This window comes from Pseudorca crassidens, chromosome 10 (genome assembly GCF_039906515.1).
Source record: "Pseudorca crassidens isolate mPseCra1 chromosome 10, mPseCra1.hap1, whole genome shotgun sequence".
Lineage (NCBI taxonomy): Eukaryota > Metazoa > Chordata > Mammalia > Artiodactyla > Delphinidae > Pseudorca > Pseudorca crassidens.
Window position 1 is genome coordinate 52,763,106 of NC_090305.1, and position 27,743 is coordinate 52,790,848.

A 27,743-nucleotide genomic window follows, 5' to 3' on the forward strand; every position below is an offset into this window, starting at 1 on the left:
GAAAACTGGAAACAGTAAGTGTTTATGGAGGACCAACTACCACGTGCCAGGCAGTGTTCACGATTCTGGAGCATGAAGTCTGTGTGTACAAGTGAGTAGAGAGTGATGGTTGTCACACCCCTGTCGGAAAAAGGCAGATGTCTGGGGCAAGAACGTTCTGGTTGGAGGGAACAGCAAGTTCAAATGCCCTAAAACTAGAGGCCGCTTGTCACCTCCCCACGCCCACCATCTCTCATCTTTACTTCTCTCTTTTTACATTTATAGACACACGTTTTTATATTGGACTCCACAAGAAATGGAGCCAGACTGCAGCTCCATTGGTGTTGGTAAAAAGATAGGACTAAGATGGGTAAGAGACTGTGAAGTGGAGTCAGAAGGTACTTTCTTGGTTACCTCTGGGGCTATGTAGCTCTTTACACATCTTGGCCTTCACTCCAGCACTGGGTAGGTTTAATGAATGAGATTATTTGACTGCAAATCAAAGATGCCAAAGTTAGCTGCACACAAGAGCTTGCTTAAAAAGTCTTCTGAAGAACGAGAAAGTATTAGTTTGACTTCCTAATCAAAGGTGATTCACAACATGTCATAGTTGAAGTTGTGTACTCCACCCTTAGCCCTCGTACTGAATGGTATTTCGGTATGTAAAGGTGGCCATCGCCCATAGCTGGGAGCAGCCCATTGGATTCCAGTACCAAGTGAGAAGACGCACTTCCAGGGCTTTGTGGTTCTCATTTTTCCATATTAAAATGACTGCTGGATGAATAAAGAAGATGTGGTACATATATACAGTGGAATACTACTCAGCCATAAACAGAATGAAATAATGCCATTTGCAGCAACAAGGATGCAACTAGAGATTATTATACTAAGTGAAGTAAGTCAGAAAGAGAAAGACAAATACCATATGATATCATTTATATGTAGAATCTAAAATACGGCACAGATGAACTTATGTACAAAACAGAAACAGACTCATAGACATAGAGAACAGACTTTGGTTGCCAAGGTGGGGGGGGGGAGTTGAGGATGAGCAGATGCAAACTATTATATATAATATGGATAAACAGCAAGGTCCCACTGTATAGCACAGGGAACTATATTCAGTGTCCTGTGGTAAACCATCATGGAAAACAATATTTAAAAAAATTTATATATATATAACTGAATCACTTTGCCGTACAGCAGAAATGAATGCAACATTGTAAATCAAATAGACTTGGTTAAAATAAATTTAAAAAGTGAAATAAAATAAAATGAGTGCTGGGATCTATCTTGGCCCTCCTGCAGCCTATTGACAATCAAACATCATCATGTAAACGCTGCTTTCTCTTCTCAACAGCCTGAGTGGGACTGTCAGGGCTGGGAGGGCTATTGACTTCTCACTCATTGGAAGATAGCATCGTACAGATCGCAGCTACTTACCTCCCCAGAGCCCTTCACACTGTTTACTGCAAATAACAGGCAGGTCATGACAGCCACACGTGATGCCCAGGAAGGGCAGAGACCACCTCACTTTTCTCATCCAGCTGCACTGTGAGAAAACAAGCCAAGTTGCCCAGTTTAAGGGCAGATTCTCAGATTTTGTTTCAGATTTCCTACACTTTGTTGTCCTTTCTTGAAGGCTTAACAATGCTTGAAACTTGTTTCTTTTTCGTTTCACTTCCTCTGCTTGAACAACATGTAGGGGGAGGTTTAAAAGTGGGCCGTGTTATCTTAGAAACCAAACCGAATCTCCGCGTGCTTTTTGCTCTTCTTATGCCAGCGAGTCAAGGGTCGTTCGGCTGCGCTAATCCATTCAAAGTACTCCCTATACACAAGTTCTAGAATTGGGTCCCTGTTAACATAATGCTGAGACTAGGAGTGCTTTTTACTTTCATTTCCTTAAAATTGACTGTATTTCTTTTCCTTCATTTGCATTTTGGGGAGAATCAGCCTTAAATAGATGGCATCGTGGCAGGAGCTTGATTTTGAATTTTGGCCTTTTAACTCAGCCAACATTTATGGACCCCCCAGTATGTGGCCCACCTGGGCTGAGGCTGTCTGTCCCGGAACAAGAGAGGTGACAGTCCTGCCCTCATGAAGCTGCCAGCTTCAGCTAGTTATTTAAACACTTCCCTGTTCTGTAAATGGGAACAGTCATACCAATCTTTCATTAACTGTCACACGTAATCAAGGCATTGAGCAAGCAAAAGGCTGTTTTTGTATAACCATACCTGTTATTAATGGTTATCATTCAAGCTGATCCCAGAGAATGGATCCAGGGTAACCATAGATGTTTCTAATGCTGAAGGTTGTTGTTTGAAACTTTACAGTTAAAGTGTCTGTTCTAAATCAGAATTTCCTCCACATCCCCTGTAAAGGTAGAGGAGATGCCTATAGGGGCTGAATGGAAAGTGATCCTCTGTCACCTGACAGCATTTTCCTTCCCTCCAACCTTATGATGCACGAATGACACTGTAGTTTTGTTCTTGGAAGACGGGTCAGCTGCCCTGATCAGGTTTAAGTCTGTGCACATGAAGCGGGGATGTGGTCCTTCATCAGCGTGCTGAGAAGTGGCACAGTTGATTTCTTCATTAGCGGAGAAAACAAAACAACGATAGTCTTGAAGCCATTTTTCTTATATAAACGGAATCATGGCATCTCATGCTATTTAAGTAGGGGTGCCAGGTCAGTGCTGGGACATGTTTGAATTACTCAGCTTTCATGACTTTGGGGGTGGAATTGTGAATACTTTCCAAAATGAAAAGGACCTTAAAAATCATCGTGTTCGACCCAGTATTTGACTGGCAGAGGAGGGGCTGAATGCCCTGGAGCCTGGAGCCAGCTGACTGTCATCTGGAGCTTTCTCCACTCCCAGCCTGGACAGTTCTCCAGTATGACTCGGAGAGCAGTAGCCCCTCATTAATTTTTAGGAGACTAAATGGCCTCAAGGAGAAGAGATTAAGGACTGTTGCTTTCCATACATCTGAATGGCATTCCTTCTTAACTAGACACTTAAAAATCTAGTAAAGTTGCTGCCAGTGTCCTCCAGTTTTCTGGTCAGCTGTGAATCTAAGTGTCTGGGTTTTGTTTCCTTTCTTTCTCAAAGAAAGCCAATCATAAGCTTATTTCAACATGTTAGAATTCCAGAGTCTTAAGGCGCCTCCTTGCCTCCCCGTCTCTGAGTGTCAAAACTCACTAATTTTATCAGCACGTTGTCAGGTAACACACTAGGTGTCGCAAAGCCAAAGCAGATCAGCTCTGGCCTGTTGCATGTTGTGCAAGGGTCAGCAGAGGATTGGAGAACTGAACTTGATCTTCAACTTACTGCCTATTTGTGAGACCTAAGCTGGTTATGAACAATATTGTAAAACCAGGTTATTTGGTTCTATAAGGGTTGTTTAAAGACCCTAAGCACTCCTGGGAACTTTACAGTAACAATGACTGACTTCATTCTATCTCTTTGAAAGCTCTGGATCATCGCAGTAACAAAAGTTATTATATTTCAGTTTGTCTGTTTACTCAAATGTCCTGAAAGATTTCTTAGAAGTCATCAAACTGCTGCATTCTATTGATAAGTGGGAATAGATTTACCAGACTCTTAATTGTCTTGTCATTGTCATGCCTTCCCTGTAATTTTCTTTTGGGAGAGAGAGCATTGCCTGCCCTGTTCCTTTTCTCTCCAGGGAGTGCTTGTGTGGCACTTTTTACCGTCTAGACAGTTTTCACATGTACGTCAAGCATGTTTTCTCTTTGTCTTGACCCTAAAAAGTACCATTTCATAGATCGAGAAACGGAGGTTCCAAGAAGTTAAGTGGCTGGCCCCCAAACCTGAACTCACACTCAAGTCTTTGACTTGAGAACTCTTGGACTTTACTAACCTGCCCTTATTATAGACGTATCCTAAAATAAAATAAGTGAAGTAATTGCAGAGAACCAAAGCTGTCTTCTAAGAAACATACTGCTCCCCCACCCTTACCTGCTCCCCTCAGCTCCAGCTGGCCACACTCAGTCTTTGCCTTCAGCTGGAATGAGTGTACAGCTCTGCTCTTAAACCTCTAGGGGAATCTCTATTTTCTTTTTCATATCAGGAGGGATGAGGGCTTACATATGACCTGTGGCTTTGTCTCTCCTTGGCTGTCTCTCATTGACGTTCCATAAGTTATTTCACCTCTTTGACCCTTAATCATCTATAAAATGATGATGACAAAATTACATGGCCTTTGTGATGAGTAAATGAACTAATCATTACAGCACTTAGCACTGGACTAAGCATTTGGTTTGCATCCAATAAATGGTGATAATAGAAATTATCATGTTGTTGTTATTATCATTTATCCCACACAGATCTGATTTCTAAAGGAGAAAATTTTCCTTTTCCTTGAACTGAAATGTGAGTATCCACATTAGAGAATAAAATGCATATTGGAAAATATCTATATTAGTTAATCATGAATTTTTACATTCCTGTGAAACCTCTAATATGGGAAGAGAGAATTGAATGGACATGTTAAATACTCATTAATGGTACGCTCAGGTGGCCAAAGGGGCAGGGGGTAGGAGACACAGGAGCGGCGGGGATGAGGCCGACTTAAGGAGGGGGCACCACCCCTCCCCGCCAGATATGGTTGTCATGGGATGATGTTACCTACTGTTGCCCAGTCTTTTTATTTTCTTAAGTGGAGTTGGAAATCCAGCTTTTCATGTGACATCGCCTCATTTTCAAACTTGGTTCACATTTGAAAAAGAAGAGAAGTTAAGCCAAACAATACATCTGGGGGCTGTCCGCGCCCACAACCCCCGCATAGCGATCCTGGCTGGGCTGCAGCATCTCCCAGCCTGGTCCAGCCCCAGGCTGCTTCGTTGCCAGAAACCAAGCCTCTGAGACTCACCATCTGAAGGAGTATCTCTCCCAAGTGCAGTAGTGTTTCAGCCCTTTTCCAGATCACAAATATGGGAATCATCTGCTTTGACTGATATTTTCACATACTTCATAAAACTGTAATTGAAAAACCTTTCCGGCACCGGGCCTGCATCAGGACACTGCAGCCCATTTTGGAAGAGAGGTAGGGAAAAACCACCACAGAAATTTAGAAATGTAAAAGCTGGATCTCACAGGATTCCGACCAAATTCCTTGCTTGGTTGAAGCAAATGGCTCAACCCAGATGCCTATTTTTCTGATTCTCAAACAGTTGCTACCTTTTAAAAAATCCCTTCTTATCGGATTTTGTATTAGTTCTGGCATTTTGCATTCAGCTGCCTCAGCATTTTGAGTTAAAGTACTGTTTAATTCCTAAATAAATAACTTAATGGAAAAGCATATCTTTGGGTAAACCGTTTCCAAAGTTCTTTTGCTAAAAATCATTTTTGTGCAAGTTTTTTTATTTCCTGTAGGATCATAAGCATCTTGAAAAAAGAACCATGCCCTATTCTGTCCAACCTTTCCATAAAGGGTTAATTTGAAGGCTCTTCCAGAGCAGATAAATGATGCATGTTTGTGTATGTTGGCTAATATTTTTGGTAAGTAACAAATGATTTTAGCTGGATTGGAATGCGATAGTGCTCCATAAATCTTGTGCTCATTACCTTGCCTCTATCGGACTATTTACCAATGTTGTTTTGACTGTCACTAAGAGAGTTAGTTAATCATCTTTTATTTTCAATCATCTCTGGGTTATTTTCCTTGTTGCTACCGTCCACCATCCAAGTCATATCAACTGAGGGAGAATTGTTTTCTCAGTTACTATTACTAAATGTAAAGGGCCAATTTGAAAGCCCTTCCCAGCAGGAAAGTTATGGTTTTGACAGACTATGAATTAGCACCACAGTCTAATCTTCACTTGCTAAACTATCCTATGTGCAATGATACGGCTTCATTTTTTCAACTTGTTTCCTCTTTTCCTCAGCCCCAGCCCTGCATGCTCTTGGGTTTTGGCTCATTTCAGAAACTCTACAATTAGGATTTGCCAGGTAAATGCACTGTTAAAATCAGCTTTCTCAGTGATAAACTAAAATTGGCAAGTATGGGTGGTGGTATTTGTTGCAGACTGCTCACCTCTGTCCAGCTCTCAGAAGGGTGTTTTATCCATGAGATCCCTGTTAAAGATGAAGGATCTCTATTAAAGCTGAGAGTGCTAAAAGTGTTTCAACTCTTTGAACAGGGCAGAAGTGCCTGTATTCTGAAATACTGCCTCTGGCAACAATGTAGATATTTCCATCTGCAAGAATCATTTTAAATGTTTGGGTTTTGTTACCTGATATATGACCTGATTCTGGGACATATATCAAAAAAAAAAAAAAAAAGCAAATTCAACAACTTGTTTGAGAACTCAAACTGCATTTCATTCCTTAGTGATCCAAGGAATTCAGGGATAAGTAAGAAAACAGAGCATGCCTATTTGGGAGCTATTTGGAATTAGAGGGGCCGGGGAGTGTTAAATAGGGAAGGTGCAGGTGAAACTCCTGCTCAGTTATTTTATGTTTGTCACTGGAAAAAGCAATTATTTTTCCATTCAGTTACAGCTTGTTTTATACTATATATAACTCCTTTAACATTTCCTTGTAAATCAAAATTTAAAAATCCTAGTTCAAAGGCACAATCAAGGGACTTCCCTGGTGGCGCAGTGCTTAAGAATCTGCCTGCCAATGCAGGGAACATGGGTTCGAGCCCTGGTCTGGGAAGATCCCACATGCCGCAGAGCAACTAAGCCCGTGTGCCACAACTACTAAGCCTGTACTCAAGAGCCCGCAAGCCACAACTACTGAGCCCACACGCCACAACTGCTGAAGCCCGCGTGCCTAGAGCCCGTGCTCTGCAACAAGAGAAGCCGCTGCAATGAGAAGCCCGCACACTGCAATGAAGAGTAGCCCCCGCTCGCCGCAACTAGAGAAAGCCCGTGTGCAGCAATGAAGACCCAATACGGTCAAAAATAAAAATAAATAAATAAAATTTAAAAAAAGGAACAATCAAGTTTTCCATTTAAAGTACTGTATTGAATTAATCCCTTTGAAACATCCCTTAATTCCTTAATTTGCTACAAATTTATGTTTATACAGTTCTTCTTAAAACCATCCATAGTGAACTGTTAAACTTATGAGCCAAAAAGGCTAAAAAAAAGAAACCCTCAAAGCTAAGTTCCCTCAGTTGAACAAGTCACAGAGGGTGGGGAATTATACGCATAAATGCACACACACACTCTCACACTCACACACACACCTCTGCCTCCTTTCCAGGTCATTCACAGTTATCTACATAACAGTGAATTTAGGCTGGAGTTTTATTAAGAGGGTCTACAACTGTCCAGATTCAGTGGTTTATTCACCAGCCCTTGACTTTTAAGTTTTTAAACCAGACATTGAGTTTCTTCAGTTCATTTTTAGAAGGGAATAGTCCTATTATGAGATTAGATAGACAAAATTGGACTCTGTTCTTGCCTGTTGTGCTCCTGCTGGGACATTTTTTATGCCTCATCTATCTTCTTGCCTGTTCTAAATCCAGCTTTGGCCAAGCCATGCTATGACCTGCGTACACACCTCAGACATCGTGTACCTCACCTTCTGTCCATCTGTAAAACAGAGAATGCATGTTTGTTGAATAATTCGCTGTCTTCAGAGATCCTGCCCCTAGATTGTTTAGATCCCCCATTCTGCTCAACCTCTCCTGGTCTGTGCTCTGTTCCCAATCAAATGCCTTTCTGTCCTCTTGTGCCTCTCAAAACCAGACCCTGGCCTCCCAGTTACCTTAGTGGTGGTTTCTCCAGTACTGATCCTGGTTCCCAGAGACTTTGGGGGACTGTCATTGGAGAAAAGCCCCTCCTTTCCTGCTTTCAATATACTTATAATTAAGGGATGAGGGTTAAAATACAATTTAAAAACTAATAAGGTATCGCCTTGTATTAGAAGTTCCAAGTATGCAATCGAAGTTCAGAGAAGGGAAATCTTCCTAAACTATCTTTGACTTAATTACGAGGGTTTTTTTTTTTTTATTTGTTTGTATTTAGCAGTTGGCCAATTTATTTGACTCGCTGGGGAATGGCTGGCTTTCATGACGAGTCATGAAGGGTCCTGTGAGTTGTTTGACTGGATGCTTTGTTCTGGGTGGGATGGCATGTGTGACAGGCCAGTAGACTGGTCCCACCGGGTCTCGGGGGCCATGGGTGTCTGTTGCCAGCATCGCAGACCATGGCGGCTGGCTGCCAGATGGTTGCCTCTGTGTCTGACTCTGAAATGCCAACTGCACTTAAAAACCTTCTTGCCGAGAACAAGTCTTTCCATTGTGGCCCCTATGGTGATCAGAGCCTCTGGGTCCACGATCGTTTACAAGGCCAGGAGCAAGAGAAGAGCAGATGGAAAGAACTGTAAGAGGAGACCATGCCTGGAAAAATGGTGAGGAGGAATCGGTATTCGATTTTGCTAGATCCAGAATGAGTGGAGAAAGGGAAATCATGGGCAGCCACAAACTGGGTTCTCCGCAAACTTCCTGCCCAAACTGTGGACAGGCAACATCGGCATCAGCTGAGGACAGAGTCGCTGTCCTACCCTGGATGGTACCTGCGAGTGCCTGGAGAGGCTCTAGTGCCCTGTTCTTTCATCAAACACTAATCTGGGGGTTGCTGTGAAGGTAGATGATTGACAGCTACAATCCATTGGCTTTCTAGAAAGTAGATTATCCTCAGTAATGTGAATGGGCCTCCTCCAGTCAGTTGGAAGGTCTTACAGGCAAGAACTGAGGTTTCCTGGAGAAGGAATTCTGCCTTGAAACTGCAGCACTGATTCCTGCCTGAGTTTCCAGCTTGCCGGCCTGCACTAGAAATTCCAGACTTGCCAGCCCCACCATTGCATGAGCCAGTACACTCCATACACATACCCCGGTGGGTTTAACATATTCCCAAGGGATCTGTGTGCTTGTTAATATCTGAGGAGCACTGCTCTGAGTCATAGTGAGTTTTGTTTGCCAGTTGCCGTGGATTATTCTTTGAGATGCTGCACTTGGTTATATCAATTTTAATGATCCTGCTATGAAATTTATAGCACAAAGCAAGACATCCACAGGTGTTTGTGGAATAAATGAATTCCTAAATGCCCCCAAAACATGCCATAAAACAACAGTAGAAATTCAAATGCAGGAATTCAAAGATACGTGAATGCATTTCTGCCAAAGTATTTGGGATTATGTGTGGAATTTTGAGACTTTACCTAATAGCTCAGCTAATGGTAGACACCATTCCAAAGTTACGGAGTAACAATTTGTATGCAAAATTCCTAATATTTATCTGGGATAATCTAACCTTTATTAGACTGCCCATCTATGACCTTCAAAGACAGTAGTACTATTCCAGAAATAGACGTAGCTAAGCATTTACTTCGTTCTTATTCTCAAGACTCGGAACCTCTGTCTCTAGGTAGTGAGTTTGGGGAAAATGTGCTCTAAAATGAGGAAGGCAGTGTGATCTAGACTGAAGGTCTTGCTGTTACTCATGGGTCTGTTTGAAGAGAAGTGACATGTGATGGGCCATGTGATACTGTCATATGCTGGAGGAGGCCGTCCTCATTCACTTCCTTTACTGGCTGGCTTTCCAGGTAAGAGATCTTCTCGTTCTGGAGAACGTTACGAAGAGCTCATTTGCCTGTTACAGGTAGAAAATTCACTGAGGATGGTCAGTTGCTCACAGAGCGTCCCTAGGCAGGAAAATACACCTTAATATGAGATCATCTTAACTGAAGACTCTTAAGAGAGTAATTTTCCAACCTGTGTTGGAAGGAATTTTGAAGTTGTTTGGCGTTGGCTATAGGGTTCATTAGGTGGTATTTGCTATGCTGTTGTTTACAGAAATATCTTTGTCCCTGGCTACTTAGGTGCATGCATTAACTCTTCATTCTTTGGCTTCACAAAAATTATATATTAAGCATACGATGTTGTTTGCTAGGACAGTAGCTTTTTCTGTGGACTGGAATGCACAAGAGGCAGTTGTAAGTGGAGTGAATCACCATCCCTCCCACGTTCTGCCCCACTGGCTCTGCCCCCCACTCTGACTAGCCTTGAACTATCCAGCATGTTCTCAGTGACCTGCGAGGACTCCAGGGTGGGCCTCAGATTCTTCACCTGGGGCTATGGGCTTTCAAGGAATCTGTGGACCAGCCTCTGAAACCATGAGCAAAAGCTTGTATGCATTTCTCGCTGTCCCCTCGCCCCAAAGTGAGCACTTAAAGCCTTTATCAAGATTAGCTGACCCCCAGTAAAGGTGAAGGGAGCCATGCTCTCTATCCCACCACTGCACCTGTTCACAAAGGACAACACTGGCCTTAAGTGGAGCCTGGACTCTATTTGCTGGTGGAATCATCCGGATCAGGAGCCTTCTGGGTCCGCTAGTATGGAGTGCCTGGTGGGGGTGGGGGCATGGCAGTGACTGCCCTGTGTCAAGGCTTTCGAACTTTTCCAATTAAAAAAAAAAAGCTGGTCAAGCTAAAAAGTCTGCTCACCTTAGCAGTGGTAGCTTTTACCGTAACAAAGGGAAAAATGGGGCCCCCTCTTTGGTACTCAGGAGGCTCTATGTGATAACTTAGCACCTTGACTAGCACGTAGTAGGTGCTTAATATGGACACGTTCTGTTGCATACCTCCCCCTCCCTCCACATGCCTGTGCCTCCAAGTGTGCGTCAAGTTGTCCTTTTGCCTTTTCCCCAGAATTCAGCCGTGAGATTTCTCTTTTTTGGCCTCTCCATCTGGCAGCAGGGCTGTGCATCTGCTTGTCTCCCAGCCCCCTGAGCCCTGCAGCCTACTGGCCCCTCTTTCTTCTTTCTTTTTTTTGATGACCCTTTTTTTGTCTCTTCCCTGTGGATTTGTGTTTTGCAGGCATCAGATCTAAAGCACTTATACTTGTCCACACATCTGTGGTTGCCACTGCAGCTCCCAGTCACATCTGGCTTTTTTCTCTCCCATCACTCCTGACTCTGCCACTTTTGTCACACTTCTTAGCTTCTGTTAGAAAAGGATCTGCCAGCCCAGGGAAGGACTCCTTTCCATCAGCAGTGTGTCAAAGTGCTAATCACGTGGCTTTAGGTGTGTGTTTTCCACAAGGAAACATCTTCCAGCTTTATTGAGGGGCTACCCTACCACTGTCACATACATTATATATGTGTTTGTGTGTTGGGGGCAGGGAGGGTATTTTTGTGCTGATTTGTTTTGTGCCAGTTATGTCGTTTCCAACTAATTCCAGGTCAGGGTCTCAGCCTCGGTTGCATGCGAGAATAGAGAATTGTCTGAGCAGCTTCTAAAAGACCTGGTGCCCAGGCCACTCTCCAGAATAAGTAAATCAGCATGTCCGGGGGGGTGGGGCTGCTTCATGAGTTTTTTAAGCGCTCTAAGCGATGGATTCCAACATGGCCCCAAAGTTGATAACCACTAATAGAGGCTAAAATCCTAAAATGCTGGAAGGCTGAATTCCAAGTCTTGGAGGCTTGATTTTATATTTAAAAACAGCAACTTTCTAACCAGCAAAGAGATGCTTGTCTGAAACTATTAAAAAAATCAAATAAACAGAACATGGCCTAGCTTTTTGTTTGTTTGTTTTGCCTTGCCTGTGTCTTGTAGGGAAGCCTGAAGTGTTAAATTAGCTGTTTCACAAATGGATCCAAATCTAACCATTGTAGAAAATATACATATATTCATTGTTGTCTTAGTCCCAAATGGAACACAAGATTCAGAGAGCATCGTGGCCTGTATTTTTAGCTAAGCTTAGTTAGAGCTCTTGGTTTGGGAGACATTGAGAATTTCAAAATAGATTGTCACCTAAAAATACACTTCCTGAAATGAACTTGAGGCCTGAGAGGGATGAATGGGTTTATTTTTTTGCTTCTATATTTAATGTACCACAAGAAAGCAAATCTTAAATTTATATAGGTTTATATTTTTAGAGACCCAGGAAACAGGTGCTGTGCCCAAGCAACAAAGACGTCTGCGTGGCAAAGTGTCGGTGACAGAAACTAGATTTCACGGGCAGGGAGCGGCCATGGGAGGTCTTAGAAGCTGTGCATTGGGACTTAGGCTGGAGTGTCCTTAACACAGGAGAGGACGAGGAGGATTTGCTCAGGCCTTTCCAATGGTGACCCTGGGAGAAGCACCCTCCCGCTTCCTGATGGAGTCTGGTCTAGTGCCCCCTGCTGTCTGAGTGCTTAATCTTTCCTAGTCTAGCAAAGAAGTGTCTCTGAGTTCACGTTTGTTGACAATAGCCTGGTCTCACTCTCCAAAGTCATGCCTTTAGTTACCACCATTCCCAATGGAAAAGGGTCTCATTGAGGGAAAAAAGAGGGAAGGGGTGTTATACCTTTTTGGCACCTCTCAGCATGCAGATATGTGTTGCCAAGGACAGTTTGTCTTCAGTGTGTTACTGGTGAATGTGAGTGAATATTGGGGGTATCATCACACTCCCCCAAGGGGAGGGAGGAAGGTCTCTGTCCCTTCCCACCTGGCACCAAGGCCAGATGTGAACTTCTTGTGTTCATTCCTCCGTTTATTAGCTAGTCACCATTGATTCAGTACGCTTGTTCGGATGTCTTCTATGTGACAGCCCCTCTTCTTGGCCCTGGAGAAGCAGTGTGGAAACAAGACAGAGAAGGCCTCATGGAGCTTGCATTTTGGTGGATGGGGCAGAAGCCAGTGAGTGATGGAGACTGTGCAGAAGATCAGACAAAACCCTATGTTGGTTCCTTGTGGGCTGCTTTAGGATGAAGAGGTGACATTTAACCAGAGATCAGGAAGGTGACAAGAAGGCAGGCAAAGGGCACAGCAAGGGAAGGGCCTGAGGAAGGCAGGAGCTTGGCTTCTTCCAGGAAAGGCCCGTGTGTCTTAAAAGGTAGCGAGTGAAGAATAAGAGGGCGGCTGGTGGCGGTGGGAGGGATGAGGTCAGAGAGGTTGCTGGCATTCACCTGTGGGACTCCAGGCCTCACCTGTGTGTGTGTGTCTAGGAGACACACTTTATCAACTGAGTTGGCTCAAGGCAACAGGAAGCAGGCAGAGCCAGGCTCTTGCAAAGAAGGCCCGGATAGCTCTGCCGGGTGTAGGTCAGGAAAGCGATGGCAAAGTCCCACCTCACCCCCAGGGTCTCCTCCGAGCTGGCCGACCCCCTTTCCCCACGTCACAGCTCTGCTCCTCGGGACCCCTCTCTGCCCATGAGGTGGGGACTCTCGTCTGGCTCCCACGTCTTCCGTGCCTCTCTTTATTTTGGGTTGCCCTGCCCTGGTCTGTTTTCGTGTCCATCCACCAGCTAAACTATAATTTCCTTAAGGGTACGCTCACCAGCACCCAGCACCATGCAGTGGGGCGACGCAAGCTCTGTCTCTGGATTGAATGAGCAGGGTTTTGTAGAAAGAGTGCCTTATGACGCTCACTGACAAAGGCAAGAAGTTACCAAACCTCCTCCATCCCAACCATCTCCACGCTGCCCTGGCTTTCATTACCAAATTCTCATCTGATGTGGAGGCCTTATGTGGCCTTTCTCCGCATTCATTCTTCTGACACCAGGTCCATTTGAGATTGCATCGTATCAGGAATCCACTGGCAGCTGATTACGTTGGTTAATCATGTGATGCATCTCTTTTCCCTCCCAGTTAACAGTGACATGATGGTCACTGACGACAATGGTGCCGTCAAGTTGCCGCAGTTGTGTAAATTCTGTGATGTGAGATTGTCCACCTGTGACAGCCAGAAGTCCTGCTGGAGCAACTGCAGCATCACGGCCATCTGTGAGAAGCCGCAAGAGGTCTGCGTGGCTGTCTGGTAAGGTTGCCCTGTAACACCTTTCTTTCCCCTTTTATAAGCAGTGTGCGTTCGTGGTATGTAGTCATGTGTCTCCATGCCCGAAACTTCGACATCTGTCCCATTCCCTTCCCTTTAGACCATCTCTTTTTCAGTCGTTCAGTGTAATTTCTAGAGACACTCTATACATTTTCAGATACACACACACACCTTTACTATTTATAAGTCCGGAAACCATTCCTTGTGTCGAGGAGAGGGATTTGCCACTTACTAGTCATTTAATTGAGACCCCTTGGGATCCCCGTAGTGACGCCAGGAGCTTTGTTCTTCTGACACAAACTCAGTCCTGTTTCGTGGAGATGAAAGGTGGGCTGTTGCAAGAGGGACGCACTTGTCAAAAATGGGGGAAGTGACTTGGCATCAGGAGACAACCTATTCCTTAGTCAGAAGCCTTGGCCAGTGCCTCACACCACTGCTGGGCCAAACCCTGTGTCTTCCTCTGGGAGCAGGACCACATCTTCCTCTTGGAGCAGATCCCCTTCTCTCTCTCGCTCTGTCCACCCCTCCCTCCCCTCCCCTCCCCCCTCCCTTTTCCCCTCCCTCCCTCCCTCCCTCCCTCATCCTCCCGTCTTGCCAGGCATGCATGCGTGCGCGCGTCTGTGCGCGCGCACACACACACACGCACACACACACACACACACAGTGGGTGCTCATGAATCATTTGATTAACTCATAGTTATGAATTGGGAGTATAAGCCAGAGATTAAAGAAAAATAGAGATCATTAAGGGAGTCCTTATTTTATAAAAAACTACACATTCATTAATGAAATATAACATTTTGAAGCCTTATTCTGATGGTTTCAATTTATCAGCTATTTTTTTAAAGTAACCTCTGTGTCTCCTGGCCATTTGCAAATGAGCATGTAAACACAGATATCTTGCCTGCTCCTTCTGGAAGGAGCCTTTTGAGACTTTCTCTGGACCGTGTATACTCAGCCTTGATGATAAATCTGAAACCCTGGCACATTTCCCTACGTACCAGGACATGAATTAGGTTCTTAAGAACTAAAGGAATGTTAACAGCAAAGATCTGTCACGGCAGCTTGCCATACCTGCCAGCTGCACTTGTGTCCAGCTCTGAGTGGTGGTTTTGAAAAAGGGATTTTGACAGAGATGGTGTTCAGAGCAGAGGCACGAGTGTGATCAGAGGTTCAGAAGCATGCCATCTGAGGGCCGGTGGGGGCAGTTAGCCATGGCTGGTCCAGTAAAGAGGACGGGGCTCTGTTGAGATCTGAAGGGCTCTCAAGTGGAAAATATAGTCAGCTTGTCGTGCAGAACTCTGCAGGACAGGAGACCCACAGCATTTACAAGGGGACAGACAGACTTGTACTCAGGATCAGTTGAAACATTTTCTCAGTCGTGGTTTCCTGCCAGTGGGCCAGGCTTCCTTCTCTGGAAGGGTCAGACCAAGTTCGAGAGGATGGAGGACCACTTGTCAGGTTTGGGGCAGGAAGCCTCAGACCCCAGACCAGCTGACCCCAGGCTCCTCTTCATTCCTGTTTTCTGCTGACTGTCTTTACTTAAATATCCACTGGAGGTGAGAACATACTTCTGCACCCAAACAGGCTCTTTTCATTAAAGGTAGTTTCCCTACTCCAGTACAAGTCCAAGGGGTGGAGTGTGAATCACACATCCCTGGCGTTGAAGCTTTGCTGTCTCAGAAGATGCGGGCCTGTGGGGAAGCTCTCTGTGCCCTCTGTGTCTCAGCCCTAAAGATTAAATACACTGAACGTTATTTTTACCTTTCTGGGCAAAGACACATTTGGATGTGGAGAGAGGGAGGTGCCAGGGATGCTGTCCTGCACCCCCGCCCATGCAGCACTGAGGTGCTCACCCTGGGCTGAGGGATCACCCCAAGCCCTCCAGGGGTGCTCCTCTTGTCTGCTCCCCGAGCTGCTTCATTGGAGTCCGGCAGGTTCAGCTTCTCTGTACCAGCAGCCAGCATCCCAGGACTGGTTGGTGCAGTGGCCGAAACGCCTGACCACTTTGCCTCAGCTTGGGACAGCTCTGATGGGCCATCCCAGCCCCCAGCTGCCCAGAGGTCAGCAGAGGCCTCATCGCGACCCCCCTCCCTGCTCTGTGCAGCATTGCTGCCTTTGGCCCCTGCAGGGGAATCTCCCTAGAGCTCCTGCACAGAGATCCAGAGATCTCACAGCCTCAGAGTCTGTGTCCAGGGCACACACACTCGGACACTAGGCTATCTTAGGAATAGCCCAGTGGGGGAATAAAAGACTCTGCTCTCTGTGGTGGTACTCTCCCACGATCAGTTTTAGTGTTCTTTTCATTCACTCGCTGATTCATTCATTTATTTATTTATTTTTAATTTATTTATTTTTTGTGGTACGCAGGTCTCTCACTGTTGTGGCCTCTCCCGTTGCGGAGCACAGGCTCTGGACGCGCAGGCTCAGTGGCCATGGCTCACGGGCCTAGCGGCTCCGCGGCACGTGGGATCTTCCCGGACCGGGGCACGAACCCCTGTCCCCTGCATCGGCAGGTGGACGCTCAACCACTGAGCCACCAGGGAAGCCCTCATTCATTTATTGAACTAATGCCAGTTGTGCACTCTTACCATGTGAAATGCTTAAGTCCTTTTCAAGGATAGACATATTTTAGAACCAAAATTAATTTCATAACTGTGGTTCTTTTGTCGCAGATATTGACAACGTCTTCAGTAGCAGGACAAAGAAGTCTGTATTTATTTCACTGTATCCTCCTTTTCTGTGCTCCAGTGTACCCACAGATGTTTTGCACAGTGGGCCCTGCCTGTCCAGGAGACACCGTTACAGCACTGAGTGGAGGAAGCAGTTGAGGACCTTATGGAGCCTCAAGTGCTGTGGCTGAGTTTCCTCCCTCTGATTCTAGTTCTATAGGCAGCGGGGGGTGGAAGTCGGGGCTCTGAAAGAGCTGCCCAGGGCTGCAGAGCAGCTTTCCTTCGTGGCTCACAGTTTCTTCCTTGTCCCATCCCGGGGCCTCTGGAGGCTTCACAAGGCAGGGACACCATGCTTTTCCCTGGGATCCCGGAGGACTCAGCACGGCTTCATCTTGTTACCAAAACCAAACACAAACCCCCACCTACACAGGTGGGCACACAACTATGGGGGCAGGGAGGGAGGTGCTTTTGTTTCATGGCCACTGTTTTTGCCAAGACTTTCCAGTAGCTTGGGGGTTAAGGATAGGTAGGGGTTTTGGGGTTTTTTTTAGTTTTTTTTTCAAAATTTATTACTTTTTAATTTTTTATACAGTCTTTAAAGATTATGCTCCATTTGCAGTTATTACAAAATATTGGCTATATTCCCATCCTTGAGCCTGTCTTATACCCTCCCACTCTCCCCACCTCCCCACTGGTAACCACTAGTTTGTTCTCTGTATCTGTGAGTCTGTTTCTGTTTCCTTACATTCACTAGTTGTACTTTTTAGATCCCACATATAAGTGATATCGTATAGTATTTGTCTTTCTCTGTCTGACGTATTTAACTTAGCGTAATGCCCCCCAAGTCCATCCATGTTGCTGCAAATGGCAAAATTTCGTTCTTTTTATGACTGAGTAATATTTAGCTAGATTCTGTCCAGCAAACTAGAGATGCAATGCTAGCCTCACAGTGCGATCAGGATGGAAGGTTTGGAGTCACCCCAAGGACCTAGCGATCTCCTGTTCCCCCACGCCCTCCCTTTAATGATTTAATTAAGGCATAACGTGTAAAGTTCTCTGACAGGTTTGTCTCCAAGGAAAGCCCTCACGTTATGATCCTAAGTGGGTTCTGAGATAAGCAAAGGAAAGACTGAAGTGCGTGGAAAAGCACAGGACATGACGGGACAACCTGTAAGTGATGGAGAACAGGAGGCAGCGCTGCTGTTGGAAACAATGTCCTGATGGAGATACAGCCCAGACTGCTTCCCTGTGGGACCATACTCACCCCCTCCTTCTCTGTACCCCAGGAGAAAGAATGATGAGAACATCACACTGGAGACGGTCTGCCATGACCCCAAGATTGCCTACCATGGATTTGTCCTTGACGACGCTGCTTCTTCAGAGTGTATTATGAAGGAAAAAAAGGGGTCTGGAGAGACTTTCTTCATGTGTTCCTGCAGCTCCGAAGAGTGCAACGACCACATCATCTTCTCCGAAGGTGAGTGTTCTTCTCGGGATGGTCTGCAGGCTCAGGGCACATCCCTTCCTGGCTGGTGCTGGATGGTGGGCTCACACTGGGGATCAGGCCCCCTTCACCTGTTGGAAAGAGGGGCTTAAGGGGTAGCAGGGTTGGCTCTGGTCTGTATCAAATCTGGCTCCCGGGGCCCACATTATGATTTGTCACTGAGAAATAGTTTGTGTCACCCAGAGCAGTGGTTCTCAAAGCGCAGTGCCTGGAACAGCAGCAGTGGCATCACCTGAGAACTTGTTAGAAATGCAGATTCCAGGGTGCCACCCCTGACTGTGGAACCAGAAACTCTGGGTGCGGGCCCAGGGTGATTCTCAGGCAGCTCAAGTTTGAGAATGACTGGTCCAGAGTTGGGAGGAGGCTGTATGATTCAGGAGGGAGACTTTAACTCAAGTTGTTGTGTGTACATACTCCTAGGATTTGTCTAAAGGGGAAAGTACATTAACCTCAGTAATGACAGCCTGTTGGATGCACACTTGTCTCTATCCATCATGCATATTGTGTTGGCCAAAAAGTTCGTTTGGGTTCTGTAACATCTTCCACATAAAGCCAAATGAACTTTTTGCCCAACCCAATATTATCCCTCCTTCCCTCCCCTCTTTCTCTACTCCCTCCCTCTCTCCCTCCTACCTTCCCTCCCATCTTCCATCTGCCCATCCATCCATCTGCCCATCCATCCATCCACCCACTTTTCCATCTCTCCATCTGCCCATCCATCTCTCCATCTGTCTATGTATCCATTCATCTATCTGTCCATCTGTCCATCCATCTTTCTGTTCATCTATCCATGTATCTGTCCATCTGTCCATCCATCCAAACACCTGTCCATCTGTCCATCCACTCAAACACCAATCCATCTGTCCATCCACCCACCCACTTTTACTTCTCTTCTAAACAAGACAATATATGTAGATATATTGTACACCTTTTAATTGTTGTCCAGAATTGCATAATATGGCATATCTTCTATGAGTGACTTAACCATTCTTAACTTATTCCCAAATAAGTTGGTAGCTTATTTTAGGTGTCTCCAGTTTTCCACTTAATGCTACATTGACTATCTTTGTAAAAACATCTTATACATTTGTGCTAGTATTTCTGCAAGATAGATTTCTAGAAATGAAATTTCTGGATCAGAGGTATGCACATTTTAAATTTGGATAGCCACTATTAAATTGTTCTCCTCCCCCAGAAGATATATAAGCATATGAATTCCATCTACTTTCTCCAGCACTGGAGATTATAAGCCTTTTAATTTTTCCAGGCTGATGATGCAAATAATATTCTCTTGATTTTAGGAATATAAATTCAGCATGGGGAAAGGTTATTTTAGCCCCAAATAGGTCCAATTCAATAAAAACTCCTTTTGGAACACAAGTGCTGGGTCGACACACTATCCCTGCTACTGTGTGTGTCCCAAATATGGAAAGTGATGAGTCTCATGCTTTGTGTATGGTGCTCATGGGCATTGCAGACCCACCTCTTGCTCTCCGTGTGTCCTTCAGCCAGTTTCCCTCCCTTCCTGTTCTACACCCCACCTGTGCCAATTTCTCAGTGTACAAAGGCAGGCATGTACATCTTGTCAGCGCAACACTTTCCAAAATCACTCCCCTCTCCTGTTTTTTCGTCCTACAGGCACTCCATGTCTCTCATTTTCCTTATGTAATTTGAGTTAGGAGGGACATTGTAACTAGATTAAATCACACTAAAACATGGTAACCTTGATATCCTGGTTTACCGTGTTAACCTTCCCCAAGTACTTCACCTTTAAAAACAAGGCCCAGGCTAAGCCAAAGGAATTAATCCCTAATAGTGGAATATCCAGACATGTTTATTACCATCTATGAAACTTTTCTCTCCTTTTGCATACTGGCTTATCCACAATGGAAGAATTTATTTCATTCAAAGGGGACAAAAGTTGATAAATGGCTTGCAAGTTGGATATATTTTATATATATGTATATTACTATAAGCTCTTAAGGTATTTATGACTTCAGTTTTCAGCGTATTTTCAACTCATGTGATAATCATGGGCCCACATTCATGTTTTCCCTCTTATTCATTATCAGACTGTTTGTTTCTTTATGAGGTGAGATAATCAGCATAAAGGTGGTTTCTCATTGTACAACTCAAGAAATCCAGCACAGCTGATGACTCAGATATTTGAGTGATTTCAGAGTCTTCTAAAATGCTCCAGGGAGTATGCTTAAAAATAACCATCTCTCTTCTCTCTATTTGTTGTAGGGGGATATTTTCATCCCCTACAACATCAGGTATTAGGAAGAACACTTTGGGGTCCATTTCTCTTATTGCCACCATCTCTTCTTTATATTAAGGAGTGAAAACTTTTTTTTTAATTGAAGTATAATTGACTTACAATGTTGTGTTAATTACTGATGTACAACAAAGTGACTCAGTTATGTACATATGTGTGTGTATGTATATATATATATATATACATACACACACATACACATTTTTTAATATATTCTTTTCCATTGTGGTTTATCATGGGATTTTTAAAAAATTGGGGTATAGTTCTTTTATAATGTTGTGTTAGTTTCTACTGTACAGCGAAGTGGAGTTCCCTGTGCTATACAGCAGGTTCTCATCAGTTATCTATTTTATACATATTAGTTAGTATATATATGTCAATATATGTCAATCCCAATCTTCCAATTCATCCCACCCCCACTTTCCCCCCTTGGTGTCCATATGTTTGTTCTCTACTTCTGTGTCTCTATTTCTGCCTTGCAGACAGGTTCATCTGTACCATTTTTCTAGATTCCACATATATGTGTTAATATACGATATTTGTTTTTCTCTTTCTGACTTACTTCACTCTGTATGACAGTCCCTAGGTCCATCCACATCTCTACAAGTGACCCAATTTCATTCCTTTTTATGGCTAATATTCCATTGTATATATCTACCACATCTTCTTTATCCATTCATCTGTTGATGGGCATTTAGGTTGCTTCTATGACCTGGCTATTATAAATAGTGCTGCAATGAACATTGGAGTGCAAATGTCTTTTTGAGTTATAGTTTTCTCTGGGTATATGCCCAGTAGTGAGATTGCTGGGTCTCATAGGATATTGAATATAGTTCTCTGTGCTATATAGTAGGACTTTGTTGTTTATGCATTCTATATATAAAAGCTTACATCTGCTAATTCCAACCTCCCAGTCGATCCCTCCCCCAACTCCCTCCCTCTTGGCAACCACCAGTCTGTTCTCTATGTCTGTGATTCTGTTTCTGTTTCATAGATAGGTTCATTTGTGTCATATTTTAGATTCCACATATAAGTGATATCATATGGTATTTGTCTTTCTTTTTCTGACTTACTTCGCTTAGTATGATCATCTCTAGGTCCATCCATGTTGCTGCAAATGGCGTTATTTCGTTCTTTTTTCTGGCTGAGTAGTAGTCCATTGTATATACGTACCACATCTTCTTTATCCATTCATCTGTTGATGGACATTTAGGTTGTTTCCATGTCTTGGCTATTGTGAATAGTGCTGCTGTGAACATAAGGGTGCATGTATCTTTTTTGAATTATAGTTTTATCTGTATATATGCCCAGGAGTGGGATTGCTATATCACATGGTAATTCTATTTTTAGTTTTCTGAGGAAGCTCCATACTGTTTTCTACACTGCACCAATTTACATTCCCACCAACGGTGTGGGAGGGTTCCCTTTTCTCCACACTCTCTCCAGCATTTGTTATTTGTAGACTTTTTAATGATGGGCATTCTGACTGGTGTGAGGTAGTACCTCATTGTAGTTTTGACTTGCAGTTCTCTAATAATTAGCAGTGTTGAGCATCTTTTCGTGTGCCTGTTGGCCATCTGTATGTCTTCTTTGGAGAAATGTCTATTTAGGTCTTCTGCCCATTTTTCGATTGGGTGGTTTTTTTTGTTGTTGAGTTGTATGAGCTATTTGTATATTTTGCAAATTAAGCCCTTGTCAGTCGCATCATTTGCAAATATTTTCTCCCATTCTGTAGGTTGTCTTTTCGTTTTGTTTATGGTTTCCTTTGCTGTGCAAAAGCTTGTAAGTTTGATTAGGTCCCATTTGTTTATTTTTGTTTTTATTTCTATTGCCTTGGGAGACTGACCTAAGAAAACACTGGTACAATTTATGTCAAAGAATTTTTTGCCTATGATCTCTTCTAGTTTTATGGTGTCATGTCTTATGTTTCAGTCTTTAAACCATTTTGATTTTATTTTTGTGTATGGTGAGAGTGTGTGTTCTAACTTCATTGATTTACATGCAACTGTCTAACTCTCTCAGCACCACTTGCTGAAGAGACTTTTTCCCATTTTATATTCTGGCCTTCTTTGTCAAAGATTAATTGACTGTAGGTGTGTGGGGTTTTTTTCCTAGGCTCTCTATTCTGTTCCATTGATCTGTATGTCTCTTTTTGTGCCAGTACCATGCTGTTTTGATTATTGTAGCTTTGTAGCATTGTCTGAAGTCTGGGAGGGTTATGCCTCCTGCTTTTGTTCTTTTTCTTCAGGATTGCTTTGGCAATTCTGGGTCTTTTATGGTTCCATATGGATTTTAGGATTATTTGTTTTAGTTCTGTGAAAAATGTCATGGGTAATTTGATAGGGATTACATTAAATATGTAGATTGCTTTGAGTAGTATTGCCATTTTAACAATATTAATTTTTCCAATCCAAGAGCATGGGTTATCTTTCCATTTCTGTATTGTTCCAATTTTAGTTTTTGTGCTGCCGAAGTGAGCACATATCTTTCCATTTCTTTGAATCATCTTCAGTTTCATTTATTAATGTTTTATAGTTCTTAGCATATAGTTCTCAGTTCTCAGTATAGTTCTCAGTCTTTCACCTCCTTGATCAGGTTTATAAGGTGGGAAAACTCTTGAAGCAATTTTTATTTTTCTACTCCAAGTCAAATAAGATGGGGAACACAAAAGCTCTCTGGAGTGTTCTGTGTAGTATTTTTATTAGGATAGCACTCTGTTCCTGTTGCTTTCTGATCTACAAACAATGGATAATGATTACTTACATCTTACATTTTTCTTAAATATGTGAGGGAAAAAAAAGTTGAGCCACAAGATTTACTCTTTAAAGTAGATCTTTATTTTCAGTGTTACTATGAATGATAGCTGACATTCAGAGGGAATGTAGTTGCTGTGTTTGTTGCTAAGCCCCTGTGATGGCCTGGCCTCAGTTAATCTCATAGCCACCCCATGAGGTAGGCACTGCTAGTATCCCCATCTTATAGATGAGAAAACCAAGCTCAGAGAACTGTAACACCTTGTCCAGGATCCCATGACTAGTGGTGGCATAGCTAGGATTCATAATGGGCTGTGGATAAAATACAACTTCTGTGAGGGTTTTTCCCCCTTCCTTCTCTTTTTATGTCCTTCTTTCTTGCACTCTCTCTATCTCTGTCTTTCTAAACAGATAACATATGTACATATTAAAAAATTCAAATTCGACAAACTGGATACAGTGAAAAGAAAGCCTCCTCTTGGTCTGTGATCATCCAGAGAGATTTTTCTGCATGAACTCTGCATGGAAATCCTAAACTTGGTAAATCATATCATTGAGATTTTTTTTAAAAGTCAGATTCATTGATGTATAATTTACATAAAATAAAATCCACCGTTTGAAGATACTATTTTCACTGAATTGTGACTAATATATATAGCTGTGTAACTACTACCACAATCAAGATACAGAACATTTTTGTGACTCCCAGTAAATTCCCTTATTCCCTTTTTCCATCATCATTGGGATTTTTATCCTCATTTTAGAAATTTGGTTGCTTTCTTCCTGTATTTGGTGATTTCCGTTTACTTAACCGAGGCCATGACCTCAGTCCTCCAAAGAATGGACAGGTGGGACAGCCCAGCCTCAGACAACAAGATACCACTGTGTTCCTTTGCCTCTATAGGCACCCAGGCCTATTCTACCAAAAAAAAAAAAGGGGGGGGGGTATTATTTAGCACTGATTTTCTCTCCTGCTCCATGTTGCTTGTCTGTACACCTGGCATAAAGCCTGAAGCCTGGCAGATGGTTTGGGGGAGGATGGGCCTCTACACAAGCCACGAGTCCTCCCATCTTCACTCCTTTCAGGTTCCCAGAGGTTGGTGTGTTGTGATGGCTTGTATGCCTCTGGTCTTGTTCACCTTGTCGAAGCACCTTTACGTTCTATACCTGAGAAATGTGCAGAGAATGTATTGAAGATATTGAAGATTCGTTGAGATAATTGTCTTAAGGCCCAGAAAGATGATTAGATTACTGTCCCCTGGTGATGACGGCAGAGAGCCAGGAACATAGAAGTTAGGTGACTTGCCTGTAGTTACTCAGCTAGTTAGTGGCAGAGCTGGGCTACAGGTTTGGTCTGCAGACTCTCACCAAGGTCTGTGTCTCCAGTACAGGGTTTGAAGTCTGTATTCCGAGGGGCATCAGGGGCTGCTCTGAGGAACTGAGGGAGAAGGGAGTAAATCAGCTCTCCTTTACCTGCCATGTGTACCAAGCTTTAGCAGAAGATGTGAATCACAGAAGGGCGTTGCCAGCTTTCACGAGTTTGAAACCAGTGTTCCAAAACAAAAGAATTAAAGAGACCTTGCTGTCTTTCTTTTTGAACCAGGTACCTATCTTTTCCCCCCAAACCCCCCAGTGGGGCCTTGTGCTATGCCCGGTGGCTCCCTGCTTCCCTAAAGTAGATCAATTAGAATGAGGCCGGGGTCCGCTCTTCCGTCTGCTCTCCGAAAGTCAGGTCTCCCTGTCCTGTCTGATGATTCCTGCTTGGTGAAAGATGTGTAGAATTCTGAGGAAGTCATTATCTCCCCCTGGGCTCACCAAGCCCTATGATTCCGGTTAGAAGAGAGGGCGTTTGTCTGGGTCCTTATTGATGTCCTGGTGACAGCTGTCACTCAAACAAGCCCTGTCAGGCTCCTGGACCAAAGTGAGCCCAGGATGGGGGTGGGGACCCCAAGCTAACGGCTCCCTGTTCACTTGCAGATGACATGTCCACTTTGCAAAATCATGATGTGGGTAGGATCGCTCATTAAGCCTTGAAGAATCCAAAACACCACTCAGTTTTATTCATTTCATAAATGGTTTCCAAGTGCAGTAAAGATGCTTCATTTGCAGAGTGCCAGGCAAGGAGATGATTTCTGCTTGTTTTAGGTACGAAATAAACAGTCCAGTATAATGGTTAAGATGGGTCTGTGGTGGGTTTCTGGAATTTTAAGGCCCATTCTACCACTTGTTCGCTTTGCCACATTGGGCCAGTTACCTGACCTCTCCTAGTCTGTAAAATGGAACTAAAACGGGGGGTGGGTGGGGTGCGGCTAGATTGTTACATGCAGTGCTTACGACAGCGCCCCATCTGTTAGCTGCTGGTATTATTTGGGGGTTTATATCCGATGCGGACTTTTGCTCACCCTTAGATGTGAAGCCAGGCCCGTCCGGCCCTCTGGTGTGTTCCAGCACTGAGGTCTGTGGTGGAGACTTGACCACAGTGTGCAGCAGGCCACTCAGACCTCCTATGTGTGGCGCTGCAAGAGTTTGGGAGGGGTTTGGGTTGCTTTAACTTGTGCCTCGAGCAGCTTCTTTCTTCTCCACGTGCCTTCACAGAGGTAGGGGGAGCATACCGAGTCCACAGTTTGTAATCAAAGCTAACCACATCCCTCCATCGTCGGATAATATCACACATTAGGCGCGTTGTTCCTATTGTGACGCAGAATCACAGTAGCAGGTGGCTAAATACAAATGGGAGGGCTCACTGTGCCGTGCAGGTCAGTGCTGGGGCGATCGCACTTCTGTTCTTGCCAAAGGGCTTCACTCCGTCTTCCTTTTCTCAGCAGAACGCTGCTTTGGGCCACGTGGCCGCCTCATTGAATGGCTGTGCCGCTGTTGACCACTTAGTGCTGATAGTGATACCTATGGCCTCAGGATGCTGGGGGGATTGAAGGAGGTGAAGCTTGGGAGGGCCAGCGTGGCAGCTGGTACACAGCAGGTGCCTCCGTTCTCCCTCATTCCTCCAGATAAGGAGCGCACTCTCTGCTGAGGAGAACCCCTCCTCTGAATGGGGAACCCTCGCTACTCCAAGTGTCCACAGACGAGCTGCAGCATTGCCGGGCAGCTGGGTAGAAGAACAGAACCTCAGGGCCCTCCTGGACCCACTGCATCAGTATCAGTGTTGTAACAGTGTCCTTGGTGATCTGTTCTCACACTGAAGTGTGAAAACGCTGGTGTGAACTCACCCAGCTAGGAATGGAACCAGAGAACCAAAGATGGGTCTTGTTAGCTTCCTGCTGGTAACTTGCCCAGCTGATCAGTCAGCCCAAGAGGAATACATTTGGTCTTAAACCTGGTCCTTTGCAAAGGAGCTAAATATGCTTTACTCTGTCCTTTTGTGTAACAGAACTCCCCACTGAAATGGGGGTGTTTTTCCATAGCGATAGTGAAGTCATTTTTTGTATGCGTTACAAACTTTGTGCTGGCATGGAGCTTCACGTAGAGAAGATGAGGTGCCTTTTCAGGAACATTTCTTTGGTTTCCGTGATAATGTTCACATACTTTATCTATGGGATCATACTCTACTATTTCCCAAAGCAAGAAGACATGTAGGAATACCTTCAAGAAGCATTTCACAAGATGTTGTTCTGAACTGGATCTGTTGATACGAGGGAGTTGTTTGGTAGCCTGGGGGAGCCCGGGACAAGGAATAGGGAGGCATTAAAAGGAGTTCGCCTGAATCAGTTTGCTCTTCAGTGTTTGTTATCATCATCTGCTGGGTTAGGATGGTAATTTGGCAGATTGAAGGAGGTGTGCTTCTGGACTGCTCCCAGCTCCCAGATGGCTGGATCCCTGGCCATCCCACCTTTCCTCCTGACTTAGAGCTGAACTGCTGCTTCTGGAAATGGCAAGTCTCCATGGCCATGAGGGAAAGGGAATTAGCATTAAACTCAAGCCTGGACTCTGAAAAGTTTGGTTTCAAGGCCAGAGTCCCACCCCCTTCCTTAGCTGAAGTGCAGGGGAGCTGGCACCATGCCCAAGGCCCAGACCATGGACATCCCTAGAACAATAGTAGTGATGGTCTCTGCCCTGGGGTGAGAGCCTGCTGTGGTTGGTCCACCTGTGCTAACTGCTTTCAGGTGTGTTGCCTTGTTTCCTAGAGTCATAACTTTTTTTTGACGTCATGTTCTAGCATTTTTTCAGATTTACTGAGGTATAATTAAGAAATAAAGTTTTAGATATTTAAAGTGTACATCATGGTGACTTAATATACACATACTTTGTGAAAGGATTCCCTCCATCTAGGCAGTTCACACATCCATCACCTCACATATTTTTCTTTTTGTGTGAGAACATTTAAGTTCTACTCTCTTAGCAAATTTCAACTGTACAAGACAGTGTTATTAACTATAGTCACCATGTTTTACACTAGATTCTCATCACTCATTCATCTTAGAGCTGAAAGTTTATACCTTTTTACCAACCTCTCCCTATTTCCCCCACCCCCCAACCCACGGCAACCACCGTTTTACCGTTTCTGTGAGTTTGCTTTTTGTTTTTAGATTCCACATGTGAATTATACCATGAGGTATTTGTCTGTCTCTGTCTTATTTCATTTAGCATAATGTCCTCAAAGTCTATCCATGATGTTACAAATGGAAGGATTTCCCTCTTCCTCATGGCTGAATACTATTCCATTGAATATACACCACACCTTCTTTATCCATTCATCCCTTGGTGGACATTTAGGTCGCTTCCATGTCTTGCCAGTTATGAATGATGCTGC

General features: G+C 44.1%; 1 protein-coding gene across 2 annotated transcripts in view; it reads left to right on the plus strand.

Annotated features, from left to right (window-relative positions):
* TGFBR2 (transforming growth factor beta receptor 2) overlaps window positions 1-27,743 on the plus strand; it is a 100,968-nt gene that overhangs the window by 30,309 nt on the left and 42,916 nt on the right. For both annotated transcript variants that reach the window (XM_067753581.1, XM_067753580.1), the window contains exons 2-3: window positions 13,585-13,753; window positions 17,730-17,920. In XM_067753581.1, the coding sequence (XP_067609682.1) occupies window positions 13,596-13,753; window positions 17,730-17,920 (349 nt within the window). In that variant the 5' untranslated portion in view covers window positions 13,585-13,595. The remainder of the gene's footprint in view (window positions 1-13,584; window positions 13,754-17,729; window positions 17,921-27,743) is intronic.